This window comes from Anoplophora glabripennis, unplaced genomic scaffold (assembly GCF_000390285.2).
Source record: "Anoplophora glabripennis isolate ALB-LARVAE unplaced genomic scaffold, Agla_2.0 scaffold352, whole genome shotgun sequence".
NCBI lineage: Eukaryota > Metazoa > Arthropoda > Insecta > Coleoptera > Cerambycidae > Anoplophora > Anoplophora glabripennis.
Genome location: NW_019417621.1, coordinates 258,070 through 282,015, shown reverse-complemented (window position 1 = coordinate 282,015; position 23,946 = coordinate 258,070). Strand labels below are relative to the sequence as shown.

Here is a 23,946-nt window from a genome sequence, read left to right as displayed (position 1 = left end):
CATATTGCAGCAGAAACTATAAGATACCTTCAGGAATTTTATGGTGATAGATTACTTACTAGAGGCTTGTGGCCTGCTCGAAACCCTGATCTCATACCTTTAGATTTTTATCTGATTTGACATCTAAAATATTTAAAAATCCTCTCCACACACTTGAAGAACGAAAAGCAGGAGTTGATCATGAAATAAACAACATAATACCAAATGAAGTTGAACATGTTTTTGAGTGCATGAAACTCACAGAAAATTTATATTTGGAAAACAAAGGTGGTCATTTTGAACACATATTATAAATTTGATTAATATAATAAGCTTTTGTTAGCTGAGTAAAAAACTTTGTGTTTATGTTAGCATTGTAAGGTAAATTAATTTACTTAAAAATAAATAAAAAAATAAATCATTGGAACTTTTTGTATTTTATTAACTTTATTTTCATTATCTCTGAATGAAAGTAGATTACTAAAGACCCTATATTTTTAAAAGGACTTTCAATAAAAAAAAAAATACTTTTTTCAATATAGGATGTGACAAAAATTCAGAGTATAATTATTTTGTAAGTAAAAATGTACAAAAATGATTTTCTTGTATACTGAAAAAAAAACAGATTGTAAAGAAATGTAATATGTATTCCATTGGACAATCCTCTGTGTTTAGTGTGTTTTGTGTTAATCATTGCCTCCAATGTAAATGTGATTGCCTTACCCGTTACGAAAAATGCATGTTAAAATTTTTGGAAAAAGAAGGAAATTAATATTTTCGAAACCACTTGAAATATTTCAGTGACATTTAGTACATAGTGATAGTTCATAAAGGCCCAAGTTTTCAATACAAACATAATTTTTAGCTCTAACAGTGGCATGCGTACGAGTAATGACTGATATTTAAAAAAAAAAATGGTACGCAAATGGTTCTTTTCCCAAATAAAATTATTTTTGAAATCTCTGTTCAATTCGAAAGATAAGAGCATTCTTGTGTTTTTGTTCTGCGATGCGTCATTTTTGAAAAAAAAAATAAAACCCGTTGTATTGTCTGTAACTAATTAATGTAATTATTGAAGAATACAATTTTGCAATAAACCTAGTTGTTCGGAATGTGTCACTTGCATTTCTGACATTTTGAAATAAGTCAAGCGGTTTCGAAAAAATTAATTTCCTTGTTTTCTCTAAAAATTTAACAGTCCATATTTTCGGTACGGAACATTTTTGGACCATAGTTTATAAAGTAAACTATCATTAATTTTCCATGTCGAGAATCAAAATGTAGGACTTCATAACTGACATTTGTGGGGAAAATACGTTTTATTATAGAATATTGCAGAGAATAGGTGGCTCAATTTGTTGATCAAGTTACAAATTAAACAGTTTTCAATTTTGGCCGTAAATTGCAGAAAACGTAACCTTGTATTTACATACGCCCACATTTTAAAATTATGACCTTGAATTTCTCAGTATTCCTGTAAAATTTCAAAATTGTCACTAACAAGGTCCTGCGTTTTGACCCTCGATGTAGAATCACACCCTTAAATATTCGCGTATCATTAAGGAACACCCTGTTCATGTTAAAACCAATTTGTATTATAACTGCCTCTAATTCATTCTATTTCTTGATCTGAATTGCATTCAAACCTGAAAGCACATAAGCAGCAATCTGCTTCATAAAAATTTTTAAAAACAGACAAGAAACCAAATAATTTTATGTTCTGTCACATGCTTTCAAATTTTTAATCCACATGTGAACAGCTTTACGATATAAACTTCATGTTTGAAAAAATGCTTACGACTCTAACTAACAAAAAAAAAACAACAAAATACTCACTTTGATTAGGAAGAGGCCTAAAATCAGCTAAGTTTACTACATATTCATCTTCCTGAATTACCTGAGGTCGACCCATTGAAACTATTGCAAACTTGAATTTCTCCCACTCTTTCTCAGGCACAGCCAATTTCTTTTGTATTCGTTCTAAGGAAGCAACAGAGTTGTTTGTACTAAACACAATTTAAAAAAATTCATGAAAACGTACCTTTAACTTTGCTGAAAGGTTCTCCCTGTTTAATTTTAATCAGGAAGGGGATACCGAAGGTGGAGAATACCTCCTTATGGAAGTGCGCACAGGAGACGAGCAACTCGTCGTCTCCGAGGTGTAACTCTTCCCGAGGGATCTCCTCGACCCTGTAAATCTTTGCCGACGTCACGCCTAATGTCTCTAAGGGAACATCCTCTTTTGGACCCATCGATACTTTGTTACAATTAACTTCTGTTAACCTGCAACAGACAACGCAAAGTTCTGTTTTCATTCCTGCTCGACAACGTAATATTACAAATTTCCGCTTACTATTTTTGCAATACTTTTAAGCTCTTTTATTTTCATTAAGTCATAAGAAAATTAAAAGTACAATTCCTGACCAAACATAGAAAAGAGGTTTAAAGTGGTAGTCACTTTTTAAAATTTAGCTGTACCTTCGTTTTGTACACAGAGCCTGACAGAAAAAATGCTTCAACCATTAGAATGTAATTTTTGTGTTATCTTTACTGATGTAATTAGTTTTTTTCTATTTTTTTTAATTTAAAAATAAATAATCGTAATAAACAAATTACATGAGGAAATGTTTTCAATTAGACTGCAAATAATGGAGTTACAGCTGATTTTTAGAAAGAGATTTGGAATTTTTCATGAATAAAACCAAAGCAAATAGGAGTATTGTAATACTTCAATTTGGTTATGCAAAGATTAAAAAATGGAAATAATAATAATTTCTAGGCAAAAAATAAAGGATCAATGTTAGTCCAAAACAAAGACATCCATCTAGTTTTCAGTTTAACAGTTTAGGAAATTTTTGCAATATGGTAGATAATTTCTCAATTTTCTATATGAAGTACAAGTTTTTTCAGTGCAGTGTGTTTGTGTGTGTTAACTGTTAAATTATCGTGTGATATGAAAATACACTTATACGAATCAAGAAATGAAAGATTTGACAACATTGCATGCTGTAATGGCATATCCAACAGCAAAGACTGAAAATTACAAAAAAAAATTGGTTTTCACAACTGAATTTGAGAAAACAAACCTATGACATGTGTTTCTAAAGGTCAAAGGTAGCCTCATATTACAGTAGAACCTCGATTATCCAGGCCGGCCGGGACCGAACCGTTGCTGATAATTGAAAACACGGTTAATCGAAATAACGCCCAAACAAAAAAATATGAACTTTATTACACATACCTATTAGGTAAATAATATGTATGCATTAAACAAGCAGAGACTCATCTTTTTTTGTTTCTGAGCGCTTCATCATTTTTTAACAAATTTATAGTAAATTAGAAACTATCCGATATTCAAACACAAAACAATTATAGGTTATGTTATAATATTTAAATCAATTCCTATGAACAAAAGATACTGACCGCAGAAATAACTGATTGAGCCAAATATGCCTTATGCAAATGTTACTGGTTTCAAGAGCATTCAATGTTTGAATTTTATTTTGAAATTTCTTAATTTTGAAAACTGCAAAATTGTCACTATTATGTTTTTTGACATGAAAAATAAGAATTTTTAATTAATTTTGGCGTTGCTTGTATAGGGCGTCAGTTATGTCCTATCCCTTTGATAAATAGGGGAAAATTTTGTTTGCCTTTAGAATTACGGACATTATGTATTGAAAATATGAAAGAACATCCTTCGTTTCATAAAAAAATTACCCTTGGTTGTTTTCGATATCTCCCTTGGTTATCGAGATATTTGCATATACAAATTTCAATACATTTCGTTTTTTTAAGCAACTTTTAATCCTTAAGGAGGTTTATCGGGTACGTCTAAAGTCAAATGAGAGTTTCTGTAGATTCGCTAGTGACTAAAGTAGTAAGTTTTTAGATTTGGCACTTGGCTGAAGCGCTCGGCTCGGCGTTCGCTCACTCGTGTTAGATCATTCTGTTTGTTTGGATGGTGGAAATAGTTTTCGCCGTGAGAGACAAGTCAATAAAGAAATTTTTCTGGAAAGGAAAACGCGTTAACTGAAAATGTATAACATTTAAGAGTTCGTCAAGCGAGTGCAGGCAGAAACATACGAAGCGTTTACGGATGTAAGCAAAACAAAAGTCCAAGGCAATCTGAAGAGAACTCTAACCTCAAAGAAGTAAAGAACAAATCCAAAATCGATGGACGAAGAATTGTGCATATTCAAACTTTAGATAAACAAATGATTTGCAGGGAGTGCACTCAAATTCTTTCCTTGAATAATATAGTTGACGAAAAACTGATTGGATTGGCTTGTATGCGAACTGTGCAATATCAACATTGTCTATGCACCACACGAGGTGCTAGTGATCAAGAACATAGAAGTAAAATGAAAGCAAAGCAGGGAAAGGAGATGCATCGTTATGACGTAAATATGTCAGGCGCATAGATTATTTAGGCAATTTCACTGTTATATTTTCAATTGGTGATACTTTTAGCAAAGATTTAATATCTTCCAAAGAAAATCAAAAATATTTATATGTGCTTCATATACGAATTTGTATTGTAGATTATTTATATTCTAAAGATGTTATATTTACAAGAAAAATAAACGTCGATATGTGCAAATATGTCAATTATTTACTTCAATAAATTATTCTTCTTCATTTTGTTTGTCTTCTTTTTTCATGTTATGTACAATGCCTAAGCTTCAAATATACATCGTATGTCACATATGCGAATTTCAAATAATACGCTATATTGAGAACTGCGGCGCCGCTATCATGAATAATGGAGGTTAAGTTAACAAACAAAACAGAAAAATTTGGAAATTTAAAAAATATCTACTTCGGTCTCAAAATTACTAATTACTATAAAAATTATTCAAAATGAGCACCGTCTCGCCTAATACACTCACGAGCACATCTAATTAGAGATGGCTATGACACTCCAAATCATTTGAATATTATTTTTTATTTCCCGACTTTGTGGAAAATTTTATGCCACGGTTCCTTTTCACTTGCCACAGGAGTTGCGGAAACACGTCTTTTCAAATCACCTCAGAAGTAAAAATCCAAAGATTTTAAATCTGGGGATCTAGGCAGCCAGGGCAATGGTTCTGATTGGCCTATCCATCGTATCGACTTGGATAAACCCTAGTTCAAGTCACATTAGCTTAATTTAAGGATTAAAAGTTGCTTAAAAACGAAATGCATATGCATATATCTCGATAATCAACGAGATATCGAAAACGAACAAGAGGTAGTCTTTTATGAAACGAAGGTCGTTTTTTCATATTTTCAATACACACTGTCTGTAACTGTAAAGGCAACAAAATTTTCCCCTATTTATCAAAACATTAGGGCATAACTGACAAAAATTCTTATTTATCATGTCCAAAAACATAACAGTGCCAATTTTTTTTTTCATACTCCGACAGTTTTCAAAATCGAGAAATTTCAAAATAAAATTCAAACATTGAACGCCCTGTATCATTCAAACCAGCAACATTTGCATAAGGCATATTTGGCTCAATCGACTTATTTTGGCCACCAGTATATCCAGCTTCGAAATTCCAGACACCCTGTACAGTTATACCCATTGTTAAACATGCCTAAATAGTCCAAGCATTATAGAGAAATGCTTACAGAAATTATTACCTGGACAAAAAAAATATGACCATATAGAAAATTTAATTTTAAATTGAGTTTCTTGTTCTTTAAACTCGATCCAAAACGGCGAACATGGTTAAAAAAAACCGTTAAAAATCTTCTCTTCCCTTCTTCTATAACTCGTTTACATTTACGTGGCCATATTTGCTATTTACTGCAAGCATAGCCTGTGGCAAGCAAGTAAATTGTTGAAAATTTTAAAAATATTAATTATTTTTCGATATATCGATTTTTTGAAAAAAAGGCGCTCTCGAAAATTGGCTAGATCTTCTCAGCGGATAGACCTACAGTAACAATTTTCAGTTTATTTTCTTCGTAAAGAGTTATATTATCATGCTGTTAAAAAATGTTGACGATTTTACAGGTACAGAAATGGTTGCCAAAAAAATGTTGTCGGAAATTTTGGTAGTAAAATTGTTTTCGTATATTGCAAACTTTTTTGACAGACACAGTAATACATTATTACGGTTATTGACATACCTAAGTTTTCCCGTGCTGCCTTCTCCGAACTCGATCTGCTTCTTCGCCTCCTCCAACAGATCTGCTACCGTGCCACCCTTATTAGGATAAAGTATAAGCTCCTTTTCGTCCTTCATCTTAGGACCGACGTAGATACACTTAAACTGTTTCTTATTCTCTAATTCATTAACACGAATACTAAGTTGCTGATAAAATATCTTCTTGGGAACTTTTGGCTTCGAAAAAACTAATAAGTCTTTTAAGGTACCCTCGAATGTACACCTCAACGGGTGGCCGGGGCTATCTTTATAACTGAAAGAAAGAATTAGTGAGTACGACTGACAGAACGAACGTCAAGAGTGATCTATTAGAAATTAGTACCTTTGACATTTAAAGAATTGTAATAAATACGGGTCCGTCCCGACCCTCTGAGCCACAGCCCTAGCGAACTGATCGTAAGTCATTCTCTGCGACAGTTCCATGGTGAAGCCCTGATCGTTAGGTATGCATTTGTCAACAAACGTTACCTCTACTCGATAAAATAGGTCCTTAAAATAGTCTATACATGTCGGCAGGTCTGAAAGCTCCTCCCTTTCTTCTTTCTCGAATACTATTATATCGCCATCCATTAATTCCTCTAAAACCTAAAACCATATATTCCTGTTCATAACGCCCTTTTTGTGTAAACATAATATTTTACAAATAAACTCAAAAATTTCCACAATGCCTAAATGACAACCAAAAATTTTGCATCTAAAGCTGAAGCATATCCACAGAAAACAAATCACGACCAGATCAACATGCACGTCTACAAAAAATCAAATTTTTGTGTGCTTCCGAACAGTTCGTGATTGGCCTGTTTACAAAATGTTAGTTCATCTTTGTTCACACTGAGCTCAAGAAAATTTTCATCGGCTGTTGGTAACTTTAAAAAATATGTTCACGGAATGTCGATTGGGTGTAGTTGATTGGAACATTCAATTTTGTCTCATTTATGTAGTGATACGGTAATATTGGAAAAAGAAAGTTTTGTGAAATGTTCAATTAACTATAGAAATAAAACAAAGTATGTGTGGAAAAAATGATAGTTAACTTGCAACAAAAGTTTCTAAATCCACTTGTTAGTTCGTTTTGAAAGATACCTCGAACAATATGGGTAGTGCAAGAAAATTTTTTATCAATTTTGGAAGACGATATGCAGAACAGCGATTGAACTTTCTGGCAAAAAACACCAAATGCAGAAATTCGTATTTATGGACATGAATGTGTAACTACCTGCAACCCGTTTGCGATTTGTTTGCAAACTGGTTGCAAACAGGCCTTATATGTTTGCCAGTGAATATGTTATTTGCAATAACCGAAATTGCCCACCGCGCAATTTTTTTGTCCGAAAAGTGTTATGGATAAAGTAATTTGCCTAAGACGCGTTTAGAAACATTTTCTTTGAACAGTGAGTAAAGCAAATTAACCAGAAGGCATTGTGGGTAAAGTATGTCAACCACAATGTCAAATAAGTGTTCGCACGCTTTTGTTTTGCCTTGTGGAGCATTTCTTTTGCCCACGTCGTATTCTGGCTATTGGGTGTTGCCCCGAACATGCTTGTTATTAATTTTAACGAGATGCTAGTGGTAAGATATACTCAGTAAGTAAGTGCTAGTGAATTCTCATGTTATAGTGGTTCTCGTAAATTCTAACAGCCGGATTCACGAAAGGGGCGTAAGGCGTTAGTCGGACTAAGGAGTTTTGCAACCGTGTAAACGTATTCACAAAAAATGCACTTCCCTTGCACCTTTTACTTGCGCTAATAGTTACGTCAAAATTTAAACCTTCTACATAACATGCATAAAAATCGTGTAACTTAAGGTGTAGTTTATTAAGTTCATTGCATTTTATTTTTTTAATTGCAATATATTATTATAAGTATTTGCAGTGTTTCATAATAGTTTAACCACAAAACAATAGACGTGGCATTATAATTAATAGTTGCGCCTTCTTCGCACACTTTGTGAATGGCACTACGCTTTTTATTTAAATTCGCGCAACACGGGTGCAAAATTTTTGCACAACTTATGCTAGTCAGACTAACGTTACGCCTCGTTGATGTATCCGTGTGTAAGGATTTATTCGATGTAATTGCTTGAAAGGATGTCAAACGAAGGCATGTGTGTGCATAAAATGAAATATAAAATGTAATTAAAATGTCACAAAAGCAACTCCTGTAAGTAAAAACAAATAAAGTTTGTTGTTTTAGTTCGTTTCTCTATTTTTAGATTTCTTTGTGTGTTTTTGTTTATGATATAATAACATATACAGGGTGATTCAGGTTTAATCTGGATAGCTTCAGGAATTGATGGAACAGGTTAAAATAATGTTCATTCATGATATCAGAGAAAATCATTCCTACTTCAACGCCCTCTACCTCCGAAACGGTGTGATTGAAGAAATAAGTTTATACCATGAATAATAGTATATTATTCAACGAGCGTATAATGATGGGTATTATTCACGAGGTGAAGTTTACGGCCACGAGCCGCAGGCGAGTGGCCTAAATCACCGAGTGGATAATAGCCATTATACGGGAGTAGAATACTATATCCACGACTACTAAATATTTTTGTTGGAGTTTTTTTTGTTTTTAGTTCGTTTTTTAACACAATTTAACACAAAATATCAAAACACTGAGAAATCTATGCACACAAACAATAATGTTGACAGGTTTGAGTCAAATTTGTTTTGTTTTAAAAGCTACTTAGATTTATGAAATGTTTCGAAAAACATGGTATGTTAAGCAACAGATATACGACACGCACAAACGAAGTCGCTGATGGCTCAGTGTAGATACTCCTTCCCTTCCAACCGCTGGTCCCGGGTTCGAATCTGGTCTAGGAAAATTCACTTTTTTAATTTTTTTTTTATATGTACAGCACTGAATTGAAAATATTTAGTGGTTTACACGATAAAATTTAAAAAAACCGACTGTTTGTAGCAGAACAATATAATATTATAGCTAAATCAAGGAAGCATCTGACAGTAGTGATTAATGACTCATTAATCACTGCCGTGATTAATGGGTATTAATAAGGTCGAGCAAACAGACGTATAATGGGTACATTATACAATTGTCGTGGATAAACATTATTATAACCTGTTCTATCGATTCCTGAAGTTAACCAGATTAAACCTGAATCACCCTGTGATGATACCTACATTTAAATAAAGAATATTATTTTTCAGAACACGTTCTCGGTAAAGCGCAACAAGCAAAGCAAAACAAAAGCAGCCGAACACTTATTTCGCCTTGTGGGTGATATATTTTACCCGCAACGCGTTCTGGTTAATTTGCCTTACCCAGTGTTCAAAGAAAAACTCTAAACGTATAGTGGGTAAATCACCATACCCACAACGTGTTTTGGACAAAAAAATGGGGCAGTGGGAGATTTCGGTAATTGCGAATAACAAATACACACCTTTGACAGTCAATGTAAATTTTGGCAAACTCCATGTGAACAAATATAATTATGCTAATGTTGTATGAGCTACTCGAGATTTTAATGTAAACATTATTCAAACAAACCATCGGGGATCGTGAACACTGATACTGCTTAATAGATACTTTCCATTACTAATTATATTAATATAAGACTTAAAGCATTTGTTTTTTATTTAATCATAACTCTTGTTCACTACAAGGTCTGGATCTGCATTTTTTATCTAACAATAAAGTATAATTTTTGCTAATATATACGCCATATCTCATTATGTTACTGAATTTAAATTGGTAGTGATAACAGCCAATTCGTAAAAATACCAATGTAAAATAATGCACTGTCAAAAAATACGGTTACCTCCACTTTCTGTGGGCTAAGGGTATTAAGTAATGTATTTTCAATATTTGAAATGATGTAAAGCAAGACAGAATTCGGTGTCAGAATTGAGCTATAGTAGAACCGTTTTAAGATTGCCATTACGTCACGCGTGTGTCATAATATCAGACAGTCGTTGCAAACATGTATTCATTATTAAAAGTGCTACAAAGAGATACAATGATGGTATAAATGTCTTCATAGTCTCAATCTATCACAGACAACCGTTCCAATATTTTATGTGTATTAGAGTGGAAGAAAATGGAGGACGTTTGTTGGGTATTAATTTTAGACTATACTTTGACTAGCGCGTTTAAAAACAGAACTGACACTCAGATTAAAAATTTGACAGTTGTTTTGATCGCGTCTCCGTACTAACTGTTATATATATTTTCTAAGCGTTGAAATATCGATTTTTTGGCATATTTTCATATCTAGTACCACCAGTATTAAAATTTGACAGAAATCCAGATTTGGGAATTGTCAAGATGACATTTCAATTATATGAAAACAGTAACTAATTTGACTAGGATTTTTCGTCTTAATTCATACGAATATTGCTTGTGACGCAGTGGAAAAGATACAGCGGTTTTAGTTTATCATATCACAGAAATTTCCTAACCTCAAAAAACTGGTCAAAAATAGTAAAAATTCACGAAAGTGCTAGGAAAAGTACTACAAATTTTTTTTTCTACATTCAAATGTTCATTTATATGTATAAGACCCTGCCGAACGTGAAACTGCGGTCAAAATTGATGGTTCTTTTTCTATCCTCAAAAAAACTAGTAAATTAAGGTCAGATCCGAGGTCAATTTTGCAAAATTCAAGATGGGGGATCTAAGGTGATCAACCAAATTTTCAAAAAACAACCCATTCGCGCTAAATTTGGTATACGGGGGTACCCCAAAAACCCCTGTATACCAAATTTGGCGCGAATGTTATTTTTTGAAAATTCGTGATATCTGACATCAATTGACTCGTTATTTTAGGTTAGAAAAAGAACCATCAATTCTAACAGCAGATTCACGTTCGGCGAGGTCTTATCCATATAAATGAACATTTGCATATAGAAAAAAAAAATTTGTTATACTTTTCCTAGCACTTTTTCGTAAATTTTTGCTATTTATGACCTGTTTTTTGAGGTTAGGCAATTCTTGTGATGTGATAGCTCAATTCTGACATCAGATTCGTGATCAGGAGACAAAAATACTACGGATAACATATGTCGCATGAAAAGTACAGACAACTTTTTTTGTGTGTGGTTATGTTATCGATGAACGTGAATTAGCTATTGATAGAAAAAGACAATCACATTCATGTGTTGCGTGACATACTGGTGACAGTGGTTATTAATTGTGTACGATGAATGAGAAAGAAACAGTTTTATTGTCTTTATTTTAAATTGTAGACATACATTTGAATAGCGTCGTTTCCCGCTGTGCTGTCACAGGTGGGTTTTCTGTCAGTTCTTCAGTTATTTTAGTAAATTGGTGTTAAATTAATTAAGTTAAGCACATAATCTATCTACTACAAAAACTGCTCTAATACGCAAATTCTCAAAATTACGTTTCTGATGCAGTTATTTTGACTTGAAACATTTTGTAATTCTTTTTTGCATAAATCGTCAAAAATAAATCATGGAAAATGACCGCGGTATTTTGAATTACAGTTTTGAGTTTACTAATCTTATATCTTTTCTTCATTTAATTTAGAAAAATAAAAATAAATTACTTCTGTTAAAAAAAATATACTGAAATAAATAGTATCATAAAAATGACAGTAAAAGGCTTTAAAAAAACTGAAGAAAAAAAAGCTAAAATTACCTTTTCTAACGGATCGTTAAAGTTGGTTATCTTCTCTATCATATTTGGCCTAATTTCTTCGTAGAGCAACAGTTCTGTGTCAGGAGGGAACCCGGCCCTCTCGTTTAATAAGGGGATGATGTCACTAAGTTTGCTGGTCACTGGCAGGTAACTGTGGCCACAATAGTGGATTTTCTTCTGTTTAGGATCGTACATTTTGAAGAACAGCAACACATCCGTCTCCTTATCAAATGTGGGCAGAGCTGTTTGCCCGGAATCTGGGGGCAACAACTCAAGGAAAATGTTCCAGGGGTTCATGTTCTCTGCGGCATCGATTACGGTTTTGTGGAGGTCCGCTTCCAGGTCCAGTACGCTCGGCCGTACTGTTTGATTTGATCTAAAACCAAAAAAAAAGTTATATATTTGAAAAAACTTATTATTTATTTTCTTAAGTTTCAGTTCATATCCTTGACCTTACGTTTGTCGACCCTTTACTTAGTCACAATACGATATTGTTAAAATGGATTTTAAAACTGAGTGCAAATGTGGCCTAAAGAGTAATAACATGCCACACCATCTTCCGCACAAGTCCGCACTTCTGGGCTAATCAAGGAGATTAGAATGAGGGGTAAAGATTATTATCTTACCTGTTTACTAGAAATTGTGTGTTGCAGTGTTGGGCAGGGGGTTGATGTTGGGGTAAAGGGGTCGATTAGTTTAGGAGAGGGGTAGGCTTGGAGTGAGAGTTAGTTGGTTTGGGTGGATAGGGTGAGTGAGTTTGGTTGATAAATATGTATTTTTTTTTATTTCATTTATGGAGATTTTCGCTCTTACTGTTTTCTAGGGGTGGTTTCTATCCCTTGAAAGCGAATTTTGAGAAAATAAAAAAATACAGTTTCGATATTTTTTAGAGTTCTATCGATGCGCCAAATTTCATTCCGATCGGTGAGTGACAGGTGGGTAATGTTACTTCTGAGAAAAAAGTTATGACCTATTTTTATCAACCAAGACTATACAGGGTGTTTTTAAATGAAGTAGCAAAAATGGTACCAGTGAATGTAGAGCCAAAAATAAGAGGATTGAATTAAAAATACCTTATATGAAAGTTGCACCCCTGAGGCGATATACCCTCTTAAAGGAGGGGGTTGAAATTCACATTTTAATTTTTTTCTTTAACATGAGGAATGCTAGACACGAAATTTGGTATGAGCATTTTGATCACTGGTGTATTTTATAAAGGAGTGAAACAGTCAACCCCACTGCAATATTTTATTAGAAATTTTTTATATGAAGCAAATTATTTATTTAAAAATATTTACTGGGAAGACTGATTTATTGCGCAACTTTTTTACCTCTTGTAATTTTTCGATAAAACCGATAGTTTTCTAGTAAAAAAATTAGATGCGTCATCGTTCACTAAAGGGGTAATTGCGAAAATTTGTGAGACAGATGCGACTGTGGCAAAGCGAGGACGCGAAGCAGCCAGCTGTCCGCCCTCCGGTCGAAAAATAACTTATTTTATATTTTTATCCATATATTGTTTATTATTGAAGCAAAAATTTTGAATTAAACGCTGTTTTCTTTCAAATTGATGAAAGAAACTTTTTGCAAGAGTAAAATTTTTCGATTAAGGTCTTCGTTTTCCGATAAATGGCATAGGAACTAAAAAAATGTTGAATTTCAGGAAGATTTTCGACATGTTCAAACCGAGATATTCCAGTTTAAAAATTTCTTCTACCATAAGACTCAACATTAAGAGCAACTTTCAAAAACTGATAAAAAATATATGCTGTACAAAATATAAGTTGATTTTTATAGAGAATTATAGCCAATGTGCTGGATTATCCGCCTGTGATCACTCGTTTTTTGATTTTACTGCCCTTCTGCCTGCGTTATTTTTTTTATTACCTTCGGATTCTGATCCCGTGAGATATAAGCTTCAATTTTATATATAATTTAGCTTGTAACCCCGCGACGCCCACAGAAGTGAAAATAAATTGAAGCTAGCACTACTATTATCAGAATAATTATGGCAAATAATATTTATACCAATGACGATTATGTCGACATGCTCCAAGTGTTTTTCAAATCCAGAAAAAATAGTAACTCTGCAGTAAGATTATACCACCAAAGATATCCAAACCAACCGATTCCTCATAGACAAACATTGGCCTCGGTGGAAAGAAGGCTTCGCGAAACTGGTAAAATTCAGCCCAATCGTGAGGGTGCCAGAAGAAGGCGTAATGTCCGAACTGTTGAAACTGAAGAAGCTATACTGGAACATCTAGAACAAGACTGTGGTACAAACACAAGACAGGTGTCCAGATAACTGCAAGTTTCTCACAGTCTTGTGTGGAATGTAGTCCATGAAAATCTTTTATACCCTTTTCACCATCAACCCGTGCAAAAATTGAATGACCTTGATTTACCTAACCGCGTCAATTTTTGTCAATGGTACATTAATATTTCCAGGCATGACTTAAATTTCCTAATGAATGTACTTTTTACCGATGAAGCAAATTTTCCTAGAGTAGGTGCAGTAAACCTTCATAATGTCCTTTCATGGTCGGAAGAAAATACTCATGAAATATTTGTTTCAAGATGTCAACATAATTTCAGTTTAAACGTTTATATGGGAATTGTAGGAAATACTCTAGTAAGTCCTTTTATTCTTCCACACATGCTTGGAGCGGACGAGTATCTTAGATTTTATAACGAAAATCTTTCAATATTACTTGAGGATGTTCCCCTCGCCACACATCAGGTGATGTGGTATATGCACGATGGGGCGCCTACACATAGTACACTTGTCGTTAGAGAATGGTTAAATTTAAATTACCTGTATCGCTGAATTGGTCGTGGTCGTGAGGCCCCTGTTTGTTGGCCTGCACGTTCACCTGACCTAACGCCTATGGATTTTTTTTTGTGGGAACACAAAAAGTATTGTTTATGCAACTCCTGTTGCCTCCTTAGAAGAACTACGCCTAAGAATATTTCAGGCAGCAGATGACCTATGCAATAACCAAGAACTGTTTCTGCAAGTGCTTTATAACTTCAACAGATGTATTAGGTTATGCTTGCAGCAAAATGGAAATTATTTCGAGAATATTCTTTAAATTTAATTTTGCATTTCTCGTTTTTCGTTTGTATTAATTTTATTTCAGATAAATAACTTTACCTAATACATGTGCCATAGTCATAAGTAATCAGACATTTTTCATTAATTAATAGCAAATTATTCTCAATGTTATTAAATTACCAGCTTATTGACAGAAAGTGTCAATTTATTAATATGATAAATAACAATTTATTTGTTATAACACCCGCCTATTTTATTTTTACAAATTTTCGCAATTACCCCTTTAGTGAATGATGACGCATCTAATTTTTTTTACAAGAAAAATATCGGTTTTATCGAAAAATTACAAGAGGTAAAAAAGTTGCACAATAAATCAGTCTTCCCAATAAATATTTTTAAATAAATAATTTGCTTCATATAAAAAATTTTTAATAAAATATTGCAATAGGGTTGACTGTTTCACTCCTTTATAAAATACCCCAATGGGCGAAAAAAATATTGCAAAGTTGTCTCTTTATTAGTAGAATGCTCATACCAAGTTTCGTGTCTCCAGCAGTGCTCATGTTAAAGAAAAAAAATAAAATGTGAATTTCAATCTCCTCCTTCAAGAGGGTATATCGCCTCAGGGGTGCAAGTTTCATATAAGGTATTTTTACTTCAATCCTCTTATTTTTGACTCTATATTCACTGGTACCATTGTTGCTACTTCATTTAAAAACATCCTGTATTTTGTAGCAACCTCTAGCGTCTACAGCACAGTAAGTCCAAATTCATTTTTCTGGACTCAGAAAACCCCCGAACAATGTTCCCTCTAATTTTTTTCGCCGACTGCACGGTAAAAAAATATATGGGTGCAAAAATGTTCAAAATTTTTTTGACCCTCTAAATTTTACTGTTTTTTAGTGAAATTTGGATTTTTGCCATTTTTAGATGCAATTCTTTTATAAAATGAAATTAAAAACAAGCCCATTGTGCGCAGAATACAAAAATGGCTGCACAACTTTCGTAAAACTAGTGCGCGGCTTAGAGGCAACTTTGCCTCTAATATAAATTTTCAATTTTTTGAGAACTTTCTAAAAATTTTAAGAATTTTTAATTCAAAATTTTAACTGTAACACCCTGTAACTTTTTTATTATCCACAAATGGACTTAGATAAGTCTAACCACCTCTCAATATTTCGATGTAAGGAATCTGCTCTTGCTCTGTGTCCCATTAATTTTGGGACATCCTGTATTTACTGTTTTTAGAAAAAATTGTTATAATATGCACACTTCTAGAAACTATGTCATTCGATAAGGTTATGTGAAATTATTATATTTTTTTGTATAAACCTATAGAAAATCAAAAATGTGTCAAATATTTTATAAAAATCTTTAGAAGAAAATTATTAAAAAGGAAAGAGACCTTATTTACATTGAAAGGTTTTAAAGATGTTTTAATAAATAAATCATTTTTTGGAGATTTCAATTTCGGACACTCAAACTTCACATTATTAAAATAAATATTTATACGAAATATCTGAAAATCAGTGATGGACACACCTAACTGAACTAAAAATATTTTAGGTGGATTAAAACCATCAAAGTAAGTTCCGATTCATCCCTCATTCAACAAGCACCACACAAGCTCTCAGTAAAACAAAAAGTTAAACATCTAAAACACTACAACCTCTGGCTGAAAGGCCATGGCCTGATCTGCTCTGGCGGGTACTTGAAGGCATCTGCCAGCATCTCCATCATTTCGGCGATCGTGGCCATCTTCTTAATCTTGAAGACCCTGAACAGAGCCCTCTCCGGGTCGTAAAGGTCATTCCCTTGATGACCGTCGAAGGAATCCTCCAGGAGAACGTTTATTGTCATGTAGAGGTGGGCTTCGTTCCGTTCCTTGCGGCGCACCTGCTCCATTCTCTTCTCTTCCGCCAGTCTGTCTGCCAATTCGCTAGGGATGTCCGATTCAGTAACCTAAAATACAAATGATTGAATTTTACAATAGAAGAAACAGTTCAGATCATCAATGCTAGAAATGATCACTGGTTGGCTGTTTTACACGAATGTTTCCCTTAAATTTAATGCATTCATCGCTGCCTTAAAATCACAATTAATTAACGGGTTCAGAAAACGTGCCCAAAGGCACTGTCTAAACATCGGATATCCTTTGGGAATCCTTCTCCCACAAAACATTGTTCAATTTGGGCGAGGACCCTTTTTTAAAATGGAAAATTAGCTAAGAAAAAGGGGAAAAGTAGACATCAATATACTACGCAGACACACAAGAAGGACCAAAGGACCCATTGAAAAAGCCTTTTGCGCAGTAAAATGGCTCTTTCAGAAAGCGAGTGCCGGAGCGGAAGTGCCCTGCAGCGTTTAATACATAAGAATGTTTAGGTTATAACTGAAAAACCAGAAGTTGTAGAAAAATAGCACATAATCATTGAATTCTACTAAAAATTAAAAAATTAAATAAAAAACTCGAGAAAACTGAAAGTATTCACAAGATTTAATCATTTAATATCATCAAAAATGAAAAACGCTCTGTATCTCTTAAATGGACCAAAATACTGAAGCACAGCTTTCGTCCTTCAATATTCTTTTTCCTTAAAAACTCGAGACAATTTTACTTTTTGCTTATCTTCTCAGAAGATATGTAAAGTCACCTAAGTGTGGAATTTTGCTCGCCATATTCAAGAATCGTAATTTTCCTTCCATAATGTGTCATCAGAATTTAACCGTCGTCGAATTATTTCTGTGAGGTCACGCCCGTAGAGCGCATATGCAAGATTTGTTATAAAAGTCATGGAATTTCGATATTCCAGTCAATTAGCTCTAGAACTTCAACTGTAAAACGTCGCTTGTAGTAACTTTTTTACTTTATTTAATTTCAGTGTAAAGTCAGTTAGCTTTGAACCCTCAACGCAGAAGTATCGTGCATCATAATGGAACATTTTTAGATTTATTTTACCTCAGTCAGTGTTGTTCGAATTGCACATCGTAACAAAGATTTTGCCTTTATTTTATTTCGGTATTAAGGAACACCAGGAGACCAATTTGTTGGGGCACGGCTTCAATAAATTACGCTTACAAACAAATAAAGCTTACAAACTGAGCTACGACGGCCTCTCGGTAGGTGGAGCCTGTACGGGTTATTTAAAAGTTTGGGTCTCCGTAGGCGTAAACTCAAAATTTCAAATGTTTTATTGATATATCATCCCCAAGGGCCTCAAACGGTAAAATAACAACCTATCGCAGTAATGTTTGCCTCTCATTCAGCCCAATTCCGGAGTTTCGACAGTGGGCATTCCCATCGGGTTTCGTCTCTCTCCCACAGCGAAAATTTGTCATTTTCGCGGAGGAGCTGCAGAAAAACGAAAATTTACCTAGGTAAATGCGGAAATGCCTCCATCAAAATACCCTTAGTCCACAAAGGAAGGACGGCGGGTTGATGCACGACTGGAAAAAAGCCTTTGATAATGGAAAATGACCCTTTTTCGAGATCGGCGCAAGAGAAAAAACCACCTGCAGCTTTTAATACATAAGAATTCAGCAATCTGCAATTTTCATTGCATATGTCTCCTACAAGCTATCAGGAGGAGACATGCGTATGTCATGGAGAAACGGGAGTACTTAGTGACGACGTATCTACCTTACGTGACAGGTTGTACAGATAAAATAGGGCGTCTTTTGAAGAAGAGGAATATCAACACAGTATTCAACACTGTAAAGAAGGTGGCGGCAGCGTTTCCAAAGACCAGCTCTAGAGTGCCAGTGTGTACGGTATTTCTTGCTCCTGCGGAAAGGTCTACATAGGACAAGCAGGAAGGCACATCAATACGAGGTTAAAGGAACACAAAAGTCACCACAAAAATAACAACTGGGAAAAATCGGCAGTAGCAGAGCATAGGGCGGACACGGGACATACCGTGGATCTGAGTGAGGCGAACATGGTGGTGAGAGAGAAGATTTTGGTCCCGACTGTACAGAAAAGCATTAGAAATTTACAAAAATCCGAACAATTTCAACACGGATCGTGGCGTGGATTTGCCAGGTATAAGGAAGAGAGTCGTCCGTGAAAGCAACCCACTGGAACGTCAACAACGCGTACGAGGTCACCCACCGGAACGTCATGGATTAGTGACCACATCAAATATAAATAGTGACAAAATTAGTAGATCTCCAGTTTCAGAGTAACTTCTGAAGAAAAGAGCGATATGTCTCTCGAAACGTCAAAAGTTGTAAATCGATGACGTGGCAACCAGCCCAGAAATCATTCAACAAGAGATAAAGGGAAATGAGATGGCATAAATTAGCAAACTGACTGGAACCGAATCTGCGGCTTAGTTAGGCGACTTTGTGGTTACTCCGCTACCTGGACCTCAAACGGATTGTATTCAGGATTGAAACCTTAAGTTCAATTTCAGGGCTATTGAATCACGATAACAACAAAATTTTTAAGACACGTATTTTCGGATTAAAAAAAAAAACGATCAAATATGCAACGACAGCAACTTGATAACACAATGTGCCAACATGACCCCCAATGGGAGGCGAACATGCGAAAACAAAACAATAATTATACAAATATATAATTTCTTGAATTACTGTTTGAAAAAAGTCCTATCCGCGATATTATTGTAAAATTGTCTAAAGGAACATAATACAAGACATCTCTCATCTCATGAGTCAAAAAATGTTATTAGCTAACTTTTCTGTTTAAACAAATATGTGAGGAAAAGTTTTTTTCACTTTGCAGGGCAAACCATAAATTTTAGTGAAAAGTGACTCACAGACAGCTTGTAGGGAGTAAAATTATCTACAAAATGAGACTTGTTAAATTAAAATCGGTTGATAAACAAAAAATTTATTGCAAAAATACAAGAATTTTAAGCCAAAGTAAACTTATTTTTTCAATATTTTGTGTTATTTAATTACGATTTAAATGTAAAATTAAAGTAAAAATTCACAAATTATTTTCAATTATTATTTCTCATAAAAATAGAAAAAAATTTAAATTTTAAATTGTATTATATTGCATTATTTATATCTATTATTGAAAATGGTTGTGATTAATATTTTTTGAATTAATTTTGATTATGTTTATAAAATTAGTAATAAATATAATAAAAAAACTTTATATATTAAAATTTCAGGAAGTTAAAATTGTAATTTTATCGACCGCGTTATTTTTAATATTTTTTAATTTTGAGAATTTTGCAATAAATTCAAATGCTTTTTATTCTTTTTTAAATCTTTTAACAATAAATAATAATTTGAAAATAATTTGTGAATTTTTACTTTAATTTTACATTTAAATCGTAATTAAATAGCTAACAAAATATTGAAAAAACAAGTTTACTTTGCCTTAATATGTAAAAGAAATAACTTTTTAAATGAACGATAGCTTCATTTATTTATTTAATAATAGTAAAATAATTCCGAAATTGAAATTTTAATTAATATTTCGTTTAACAATAATTTTTGACATTTTTGTAAATTAAAAAAAATTCAGTATAAAAGATGCATTTTTGCTGGGGTTCAGGGCTTGGCTATTCTACAAATTCGCAGTTAAAAAAAAAAAAGTTTCTACGATGAATAGAAGCCGAGATATTGCAAAATTTTATAGCTCACATCAATTTGAACTTTGGTTTTCACTTTTCTAGCGCACGCAACTTGCTGACACAAACAAATTGAATTGTGCGAAAACCATTGCGCCTACAGCGCCCACTTTTGGCACACTTTTAAAATATGACAAAACCCTCAACTTGTAAGTTTTATAAAAGTTTAACATAAATACGATAGTTATAAACAAATTAAAAAATGGGTACTTTTCTTGTTTTCTTGCAATAACTTTTTTGTTTATTAACCGATTTTAATTTAACAAGTCTTATTTTGTAGATAATTTTACTCCCCAAAAGCTGTGAGTCACTTTTCGCTAAAATTGATGGTTTTCCCTGCAAACTGAAAAAACTGTTTTCTTCACTTATTTGTTTAAATAGAAAAGTTAGCTATTAAAATTTTTTGACTCATGAGATGAGAGATGTCTTGTGTTATGTTCCTTTAGACAATTTTACAATATCGTGGATAGGAATTTTTTCGAGTTTCTCTTTTATTTTTGCTAATTTTCCTGGTGTATAACCCCTGTATATTAACATAATAAACTTGTATCAAAATAAGTTCACTAAAAAACAAGGGGAACATTTTAAATATGACATTTCTGAAGTTTTTCCAAGAAAATACCTCGTATTTAAGAGCAAACATTACTCATTTGCTTCAACGAATTACAAAACATTGAATTACAAACATTAAACATATTGGAATCAATATTACTTTTTAATTATCATAGAATTACCTCTTGAAGAACATTGTGTAACTCCGAATCACGGATATAGACCAACATATAGGCGTTGGTGCAGTGCTTCACCGTCATGTTCATGTCTTCGTCATGTCCACCGTAATTGTATTCAATAGCTTCCTGTTTCGTACACCGCGATACCACATCGTCATCAAATTTACACCACTTGCCATCCCCTAAAAAATAAACAGAATCGTTAGAGTTCGCTGCCTTGAAAACATCCCTCGTCATTATTTTTACTAGTGCCATTTTAACAGTTTTCGTAACGATTTACCTCTGGGATTGATAAAAACGACATAATGACCGCCGTGATTGTCACCGCTGTGAACCAGGACAGCATGGAGGGTGTAGTTAGCGGGATTACTGGGATCACGTTCTTGCAGGTAATTGTCCAAGGAGATCTTCTCGTAAAATTCGAACCTGTCGTTGAATTTCACTGAGCTGTCAGTGATGGGGTCGTACTGGAACCTCATCAAGTGTAAGTGCAATACGGGTGGGAAAGCCGAGAAAATTACCCCCTTTTCAGCATCCTGTAAACCATGTTCTCCGGCATCGTATTTGTTGTCACCGTCTAGGGTTTCTTTTGCAATGTAATCTTTAAATGACTCATCAACTGAAAAAAAAAAATGTTTTTGTTTGCTTAATACTATGCTAATTAAATTTTTGTTAATCATTCTAAATTTCATAAATTAAATAATATTTTTTTTAATGGCTTATTTTTTATATACAGGGTGTACAGAACTAATTTGTCAAACTTCAAGAGTAATTTTCTTGGATGTAACTGAAATGATTTAGGTCAATTTAATTAACTAAGTACAATTTTGCTTCCGTACAAAAGTTAAAGGCCTTCAAAATATTACGTTAATTCATTTTTTAAGATAACTCCATCAGTTCTTAAGTTTCAATGAAGTTTGATAGAATTTCTTTATTGAGCTGAAGATGAATGTATACTTATTTATTACATAAAAATAGAGCTCGCTGAGAATTCCTGAAACAGTGCTGTTTACAAGTATTTCTCATATAATTTTTTTTGCATAGAAATGTATTTTATGAAATGGAAAGATCACTTGTTTCATATTACTATTACTTTTCACCGTTTTAGAGAAAAATGGATATCAATATTTTAACTACATTTGTGAATTACGGACTGCTGAATAGATTGAAGTATCCTCGTCTAATTAAATTTCATCCTTTTGTTGAATTTGTAGTACATATTATTTCAGCAATTAAGGTATAATACAATACAATATACTTGGCCCGAAAGTTGTACATGGACCAAGATTGTTATCCCATAACATCCTTAATACCCTTTTAAGTTTAACACATTCTTCGCTGACCATACAAAGCTACACATCACCAAAACCTGACAGGGTATTTTTGTGAACAATTTTGGGCGATACTAACATGCAATAGCATTTATTTTCAAAAATACAAAAAAACTGACGTTACTGGCAATGCAATTTTTTGATGCCATGAGTCTCCTTTATAAAAATTTCACTGGATACATATGACTTCACACGAAAAAGAATTGTATACTATTATTTTAACACACAAACAAATCGAGAAAATTACCCCTGGAGTCTGACTATGTCTATCACATATTTTCAAGGTTGCTGAATCCAAATTCGGGGTCCATTTAACCCCATCATGTCAGAACTTTTCATATCCTCAAAAAATAGGCCCAAAATGGCAATAAATCCCCTATCCATTGACCACTCATTCCCAATAACCCCATAACCTCAAAATTCCATAACTCCAAAATCCCAGAACACGGTAAGAGACTTGCGCGTTGAAGCCCTGAACAGGGTTCATAGTTCAAAAGTAATGAAAAATTCCCTGACTTTTCCAGGTTTTCCCTGACTTATAAAAATAAAATCCAGGTCACTTGTAGTTCATTTTTACATACTAATTGGTGTTTATGCATTAAATTTTTCCTCGACTGGACTCCATAATCTTTTTTATCCCCTAAGAACCTCTTATAAAGGTTTCAAAACCACAAATAGTTTTCTCTTTCAAGAACACAGGGCCGGCTTTCACAAAATTTCCAGTTGCAAACATCAAATTCCCCGACTTTCATGAATATTTTTAAAATTCCCTGACTATTCCCTGTTTTTTATGAAGAATAACGAATTCCCTGACTTTTCCCGGTATTCCCGGTTTTCCCGGCCGCTACGAACCCTGCCTGAAACAAAGTATGTTCGAGCCGTGCATGCTTCTTGAGCCTTAAACCTAGACCAACGAAAATAGATCTCTTATCTCTTATAGAAGAACCCTCAGGGTTGGAAATCGGAGACAAAATTTTGGGGGATGTGTAGATATAGTATGTTATATATGCTAGCCTATACTCTTTAATAACCCCATAACCTCATAATCCAGTAAAGAATAGCCTTCTGTACAAACTTTTATGAGTCAAATCTTCGAACATCATTGCTATTCGTGTGAGGCAAGGGGGGAACACTTTAATAAAGCACCCCGAAAAGCGTGAGGCAAGGGGAACACACGTTAATAAACACCCCGAATGGAACAGAAGCGTACCATCTACTCGTCGTTGCTCCTCAGTTCGGGAAAACGTAGGTTCTCCCAACAAAAGTCTCTTTCTCATCGGGTTGGGAGTTATAGGGTTATTGAAGAATGTGGGTTTAAGGCTCAAGAAGCACGTGTGGCTCGAATATACTGTTTCAGGACTTCAAAGCGCGTAAGTCTCTTTCTTACCGGGTGTTGGGGTTATGGCATTTTGAGGTTATGGGGTTATTGAGATTTAGTGGTCAATGG

At 33.8% G+C, this 23,946-nt stretch overlaps 1 protein-coding gene across 2 annotated transcripts in view; it reads right to left on the bottom strand.

Moving 5' to 3' along the window:
* LOC108910074 (ubiquitin carboxyl-terminal hydrolase 7) overlaps nucleotides 1-23,946 on the bottom strand; it is a 52,753-nt gene that overhangs the window by 10,760 nt on the left and 18,047 nt on the right. For both annotated transcript variants that reach the window (XM_018714572.2, XM_018714571.2), the window contains exons 7-14: nucleotides 21,449-21,787; nucleotides 21,172-21,350; nucleotides 16,498-16,790; nucleotides 11,771-12,146; nucleotides 6,466-6,728; nucleotides 6,106-6,396; nucleotides 2,021-2,262; nucleotides 1,816-1,959 (exon numbers count right to left, since the gene is read on the bottom strand). In XM_018714572.2, the coding sequence (XP_018570088.1) occupies nucleotides 1,816-1,959; nucleotides 2,021-2,262; nucleotides 6,106-6,396; nucleotides 6,466-6,728; nucleotides 11,771-12,146; nucleotides 16,498-16,790; nucleotides 21,172-21,350; nucleotides 21,449-21,787 (2,127 nt within the window). The remainder of the gene's footprint in view (nucleotides 1-1,815; nucleotides 1,960-2,020; nucleotides 2,263-6,105; nucleotides 6,397-6,465; nucleotides 6,729-11,770; nucleotides 12,147-16,497; nucleotides 16,791-21,171; nucleotides 21,351-21,448; nucleotides 21,788-23,946) is intronic.